This window comes from Megalops cyprinoides, chromosome 9 (assembly GCF_013368585.1).
Source record: "Megalops cyprinoides isolate fMegCyp1 chromosome 9, fMegCyp1.pri, whole genome shotgun sequence".
In the NCBI taxonomy this organism is placed as follows: Eukaryota; Metazoa; Chordata; class Actinopteri; order Elopiformes; family Megalopidae; genus Megalops; species Megalops cyprinoides.
Genome location: NC_050591.1, coordinates 5,086,305 through 5,093,329, shown reverse-complemented (window position 1 = coordinate 5,093,329; position 7,025 = coordinate 5,086,305). Strand labels below are relative to the sequence as shown.

At 42.1% G+C, this 7,025-nt stretch overlaps 1 protein-coding gene across 2 annotated transcripts; it reads left to right on the top strand.

The window, feature by feature from the left end:
• The first annotated feature begins 1,998 nt into the window (after window positions 1-1,998).
• On the top strand, window positions 1,999-5,473 carry mrps23 (mitochondrial ribosomal protein S23). Of its 2 annotated transcripts, XM_036537268.1 has the most exons (6): window positions 1,999-2,156; window positions 3,550-3,729; window positions 4,170-4,247; window positions 4,495-4,618; window positions 5,169-5,318; window positions 5,350-5,473. In XM_036537268.1, the coding sequence occupies exons 1-5, from the start codon at window positions 2,113-2,115 to the stop codon at window positions 5,304-5,306; spliced, it is 564 nt and encodes a 187-aa protein (XP_036393161.1). In that variant the 5' UTR covers window positions 1,999-2,112; the 3' UTR covers window positions 5,307-5,318; window positions 5,350-5,473. The 2 variants fall into 2 exon arrangements, with proteins under 2 accessions (XP_036393161.1, XP_036393160.1); XM_036537267.1 differs by having other exon boundaries at window positions 5,169-5,473.
• Window positions 5,474-7,025: the final 1,552 nt, after the last annotated feature.

Here is a 7,025-nt window from a genome sequence, read left to right as displayed (position 1 = left end):
GAACCTACTGTGAAACATGGTGGTGGCAGTGTGATGTTTTGCTGCCTTGGGACCTGGACAACTTGCTATCATTGGAGGAAGCATGAATTCTGCTATGTACCAGACAATTCTTAAGGATATTGTCTGGCCATCTATGTGTGAGCTGTCCTGCTGGTGATGCAGCAGGACAATGATCCAAAACACAGAAGCAAGTCCACATCTGAAAGGTTACAAAGAAGCTAAATTAAAAAGTTTTGCAGTGGCCTAGTCAAAGTCCTGACCTGAATCCAATAGAGATGATGTGGCAGGACCTGAAAAGAGCAGTTCATTCTCAAAGACCTACCAATCTGTCAGAGTTAAAGCAATTCTGCAAAGAAGAGTGGGCCAAGATTCCTCCACAGAGATGTGCAAGGCTCATATCAAATTATAGGAAATATTTAATTGGAATTATTGCTTCTAAGGGTGGTCCAACCAGATATTAGGTTTAAGGGGGCATTTACTTTTTCACAGGGGTGATATGGGTGTACGATAATGTACATTCACTGAAGGAACAAAATAAACATTAAAATACTGTGTTTTGTGTTTACTCAGGTTCCCTTTGAGCAATATTACACATTGTTAGAAAATCTGAAACCATTCAGTGCTCCAAATAGGCAATAATAGAGAATATCAAGAAGGGGGAAAATACTTTTTCATGCCACTGTATATACATTATAATGACAGGAAACATGACAGCCCTGAAATGCTCCTTTAGAATCCATAACACCAGGACTTTTTATTTTAATAATGTTTGGTTAGTTATGGCAGGTCTGGCAGGCACTGGAGTATGTTATTCAATTCATAAAATAGGTTACTTCCAAGACTTCAAGGGACTTACAGACACGCTTCTTCTCACTGTGTATTCAGGCATCTACTGATTCCTTTTCATACCACTGAGACATCAGTGTGTCTGCCTATGGAGTGGAGAATGTTACTTGTATTTCTCTCTCTCTTTGTATATATATACTATATGACTGTCTCTATATGATTACTTCTGTTTCAGCTTTTCTCCCATGTAATGGTTTTGTATGTCCTTTTTTATTTTTTATTTTTTATTCATTGTAATGCTTATTTTAACTTTTTAAACTGGGTGTTTAATATTATGGTAAGGGAACTGTAAGGATGATGCAGTATCTGAAAGCAAGGGATTCTTGCCCCTGTATTTATTTTTTATGCTGCATTTTTGTGATGTTTGCCTTTTATTATTATTTTTATTTTCACACCTTGGTTTCACATGTGATTGTATCTCACCACAAAAGATTCATATGTTGCAGAACATCAATGTTAAATTCCATGCTGCCTTTTCTTTCCACAATAGCAAGTATCTTTTTTATGTGCCCTTTATTTAAGCAGGAAAAGTATGTGACCAAATGAAAACACTAAAAAAGCTTTAATGTGTTAACCATGACCATTCTTGTGACCATGTATCAGGGTGTTTGCCTTAGTATGAGTATAATTAATATTTGCACTGCACGTGTTTCTTCTGTGTTTCACTTTGGATAAAAGAGTCTGCAAAATAAAGCAATCATTTTTATTGAACTTTGTTTCTACTCCCTTTATATTACACAGAGTTTGTAGAGAGCCTAGATTCTGTTCATAGGAGCTGATCCTAGGTCAGTTTATGTCACTTTTCTGTCACCTGGCACATTTCGTTTGTGAGCAGTCATATGAAAATTAGTGATCTGAAACGGTTCCTGTACATATGTTAAACAAGTATGTTGTTCCATGGACGGAAAGAGCTGCATTGCTCAATGTGTCAGTGAAAAGCAACGTGTCAGACAGGAGCACTTTCACTGGAACAGTAAAAAATGTCATTTACAAATACAAATTTTAGGGCTTTACCGCGTTATTGGTGTGACAGTCACTGGAGCGGAACAGTTTGCTGCCGTTTCCAACTACGTTATTGGAGAAATTTCGTTTCTGTAGTGTTTATACCAAAGCGGCTTCCGTAGAAAGAAGAGGCATAGAAAGGATGTTGGTAGTCACGCTGGATTTCCGCTTGTTTCCTGTGCCCCGCTAAAGCATGTAGCTAGCCAGAAAGGATACCTAATTAAGCTGTTGTGTCATTGGTACAAGGAAAGGTGTTTTTCTGCAATGGCTGGCAGCCGGCTTGAAAAGTTTGGCACGGTGTTTACACGGTAAGTCCATGCCTCATACCGTTTCACAGCTGTACTTAGTTCACTACCTATTTCCCAAACCATTCTCCTGTCTAGCTAGGAGTCAGGGGGATCAGTTCAAGGTTAGGTAAATTTCAGACATTAAACATTATGTAGATTTTTTCACGAATGGTTTTTTTCTTTGTCCCAGCGAGTGACATGTTTGGTAAACTGCTTGCACCTGGCTAGCTGCAGAAATACTGATTGCCTAGATAGGCAGCTATTTTGCTGTATCGTAGCTAACCTAGCTAGCTGGCTGACATAACAGGTGGTGAGTACACCACGCTAGCTTGCTAGTATCTTATCTGACTTACCAAAAATAAGAGCGTAGAACCGTTAGCTTCTACCAGCACTGTTGATTATAACTGTGTCAAACTAGCTAACGTTAGCTAGCTACTTGCTGTTTACTGACTTGTCGTCCTTTATAGTTTGCCAGCAAGGTGGATATTGATGTTTTAATGTTTACATTATATTTTGCATTACATGCATTTAGCAGACGGTCTTATCCAGAGAGACTTCCAGCAAAACAGAATAAAGGTGTATGTATTCAATTTAAACTAGCTAACAACATTCCCAGACCAGTGAGTGTGAGCATAACACTATTCGAGACCTAATTTGTTCAGCCTGACGGAAGCCAAGTATACTACGATACAACAGTCCCTAGAACACAGAATCCACATCACAATACTACATGTAAAATAAGTATCAAATACTAGAGGAAACAGGTTTTAGGGAGCGGGAATTGAAATGGAACTGAGATGCAGTCTGAAGAAGTGGGTAAAGAAGTCTGCTAAATAAATAAATGTAAATGTAAATGTAAAGTGGGTCTTCAGTCTGCGTCTGAAGATGGCCAGTGATTCCGCTGTCCTTACCCGCTTGGGGAGTTCATTCCACCACTGAGGGAGCAACAGTACAGATAGGGATCGTGTCTGCCCATTTATTGTCAGCCCATCCATATACAAGTATACAGTAGGGTTGAAATAATGTTTCCCTGGGACCCCTGGTGCTACATTCAGTCAATGAATAAATACAAAATAGACAAAATAACAAGACAATAAATAGACAAGATAACAAGACCTGTCATTTGCAACACTGCTGTTTATTTGACGAGCAGTGTTGCAATTTGTTTTGGATTTTGTGATTCAGTGACTGATATATAGTAATAATAATTGGCTTCCATTGTCTAGTCAGGTTGCAAAAGTTAAATCATGCTCACTGGTCTAGGAGTGTTAGCGTGGTCTGACACTGTTGCTCACTCAACTTTAATGGATACACTAATGTTCTGTTGTGCATGAAGTCGCTCTGGATAAGAGCGTCTGAATGTAATGTAATATAATGAAATGTCACTACTGTAATGTTAATGCTGTGTTTGCAGGGTGCGGGACTTGATGCGGTCTGGTGTCGTGAAACAGAAGGACAAGCCCATTTGGTACGACGTGTACACCGCCTTTCCGCCAAAGAGGGACCCTCTGTACGTCAAACCTCAGATCCAGAGATATGGAAAGGTGACGGATACAGTTCCCGAAATCTTCTACAAAGAGGATGCGGTCAGAGCGTAAGTTGATTTCGGAACTGTCCGATTCGTTTGAGGCTTATTAGTTTATTTGACAAAATGGAAATGGTCACTTGAGGAATGGACGTTACGGGTTGAACATGGGGTAATGTTCTGAAGTTGAGATGAAGTTTTGTTTGACGGTGACAATTATGGAACTGATTATTCCATTTTATAATAGTGCATACATTTCAAAACCATACCCCTTTTTCCTCGAGACAGTCCATATCGGTGGTCAGCGTATTGATATTGTGTTTGACCACCACATAATGGACATTTGATAAGTGGCTTTTGGTAGCCGGGTTGTGTATCAAGTAGTTACGTTGGTAATTTATAATCGCACTAGATGGCGCTGTTGGTCCTTGATACATTGGTACTGGGTTGTTGTAAGGGGCATTACCTGTGTGACTGTCTAATAAAGTGTTTGTAACTGTTACCCTCAGGAAATTTTATGAGATGTATGGAAATGGACCAAAAGCTTTTGACCTCAGCAAAGCAAACTTCATATCAACCTGCCAAAGGTAACTGAAGTAAAATCTTGTGTCTTTGTGTTATTCCCCTTTCCCTTTGTGAAGGTTTAACAACAATGATCTCATTGGTGAACCAATCTTAAAATTTGTTGGTGATCAATGTTGTGAAGGTTCATAGTCTATAATTCTAGGAAGGTATCTCCTTGCTGTGTATTAACCTGTGTGTGTGTGTGTGTGTGTGGGTGTGGGTGTCCATTTGTCTGTATGTGTGTTTGGTTTTGTGTGTTACGTTGTGCAGGTTTGTGGAGAAGTACTATGAGCTGCAGTCACAGGGGCAGCTGGAGGGGGACGCTCTATTTGAAGAGGCTGGGAGAGCACTACTTGCTGAGGGCATCGTTCTGAGGAGGAGGGGCAGCTCTATGGTGAGTATGAGGACTCCAGGGGAGGAACTGGACAGTGAGAGGATGAGCTGTGGATGAGATGGCCTTTTTGGACAGATCAGCCAGAGCCTGCTCAAACCTAGCATGAATGAAATGTGAAATCCTGATTTGGCACACTTTATGGCCTTAGTTTTTTTTGACAGGCATGTTGTTAGGTGTTTACCATGATGGCGATTTTTCACAATATCATTGACTGAATGAATCTGCTGTGATACAGTGTGTCACACACCTCTCTTGCTTTTCATTCCACAGGATGAATTATATAGGGCCTGGTTCATGCCACTGTAGTACTGTTAGTCATATAGGCTGCATATTCAGAGAACTGTCACTGGAGGATGTAATTTTGCACAGGTGTAACATATCTTCAGAATTTTGTATCAGGTCTAAAGTTCTGTTTCCTGTACCGGTTACAATCTCAGTATGAGCTGTTAGGGTTGTTTTGTTTTGGAGGCATTGGTTTTTTTGGTTAGTTTGGAATGTCATTCGGTCACACAGTGCTTTCATGAGTTGTGTGTCTCCCCCCGACCTACAGGTGGCACCAGAGGACAGGGACCCTGTGCTGGAGATGAAGCTAACGGACATGCTGGCTGAGCAGCAGGCGGATGCTCCAGGCACGGTGCAGACAGAGGGGGAGCAGACGCATGAGCAGACTCCCGCGACGTCCCACTGATGTGCCACACTGCCCCAAAAGCAACAGACCCCCCCACGTCATGATCATATTCAGCCATCAATCACAGTGCGTGCTCATTTGCTGAGAAGGCAGGGCAGGTGTGGAAAAGGGGTGCATGATGAAGGTGTTCTCTTTGGCCTCCCCCTTCCTCCTGCACCCCCCCCCCCCCCAACCCCCACTGAACATTTTTTGACTTTTTTGGCTCAGTGTGGCCACCATAGTTGATAGTGCTGTAGGCATTCTGTGTGGTCTGTGTATTTAAATCCATGTGGAATGAAGTGACCCAACAGCAGCCACCACCTTTCTGTTCCCTCTGGATTTTCCCTGCAAGCACACAAACACCATGCAAGACCCCACATCAGTGTTTTTTTCCTCTGGTAATGATTGGGGCTTGGATTGTTGAAACTGATCTGGGATGGGCTGTAAAAGGCACAAAGTTGGAATGTGGATCTTTTCAAATGCAGCGAGGGCCAGGCATGATTGTTCCTTCTGTAAAGCCAGGACTTGTCATGAGCAGCCTTCGAGCAAAACTGCAAAATAAAGTTGTCTTTGCTCTGTAATCCAACGATTTCTATGTTTGTGTCTCCCAACCAGTAGTATAGTAGTCACCTGCTGCCGGTGAAGTGTTGAATTGGAATGGACCATAGCAAAGTGATGCGTGAACAAACATTTAATGGTACTCATCAACTGAAATTGCATGGTGTCCGTGGGCTGTAAATTGTCAGTAAAGCAGTTCAAGAAATGTGCAGTCGTTATGGGTGTTTCTGATTTTGTCAACCCCCCCCACCCCCCCGCCTGCTGCTGTCCAACATCCTGAACACTGCTCGGAGAGGACTGGAAACCGCCAGCCAATGTCGGTTTCAGTACCACCACAGCTTCATATGTGTCTTGAAAGGTGCTCATACAGTTCAGATGAAGTGGCAATGTTAATGCCATCCTTATTCTCCGAGAAATGACACTGATGGCATAACCTCCTTTTTTCTTTTCCTCTCCTATTGCTAGCATTTCTCCCCACTTTGCTGAGCCTTTAGGCTCTGCACCGCCTATCGTCACTATCCCTGTGCCCAATGACGGTGTGTCCGCCAAAGCCACAGCGAGGTTGCGACCAAAACGAGAATCGCTTTCGAGATGTGTTTGTAATAACCGTGATGCGCTTCTGCGAGCAGTTCGCACCGTAAGCGATCTCAGTCATAAAGATGAAGACTACTCGGCCAGGTCGGCAGATTGATTTAACAACATCCTGTTAAAGAATGGGAAAGGAATAGCTGTCAGTAAAGACAGTTGTAGCGGTATAAATCACTTTGAAAGCAATACTGCATATTAAAACAATTATGATTATGTTAGAATTACATATGTGTGTATATTTTCTTTCTTCTTGCTTGCATATTTTCTGCGTCTGGTCTGGCCTAAAAATAGCTGTGCTGAAGCCACTGCTGTTGGGAGAGCAGACACGAAAGAAAGGATTTCGGCAGGGGAGGAAACGAGAAGTGTGTGTGTGTGTGTGTACGCACGTATATGTTTTTGTATCTGTGTATGTATGTGTCTAAGTATGTGTTAGCCATGGCTCGCCGCCTCGTGAGCGCTGAGGGTTAAAGGCTATGTCTATTGTTTAAATTGGTCTGATACCTCAAACTCTGCTTAAGCAATGGACAAGTATTACCCGCTCTGTGTGTTTACTATTACCAACGCATCGGGGACAGGGACGTGTTTCAGCCTTAT

Excerpts from the sequence above, each read along its gene's own strand:
- mrps23 (XM_036537268.1), top strand. The coding sequence starts at position 2,113 with ATGGCTGGCAGCCGGCTTGAAAAGTTTGGCACGGTGTTTACACG. Across the intron at positions 4,248-4,494 it reads TTCATATCAACCTGCCAAAG|GTTTGTGGAGAAGTACTATG; the intron begins GTAACTGAAGTA and ends TACGTTGTGCAG. Across the intron at positions 4,619-5,168 it reads GGAGGAGGGGCAGCTCTATG|GTGGCACCAGAGGACAGGGA; the intron begins GTGAGTATGAGG and ends CCCGACCTACAG.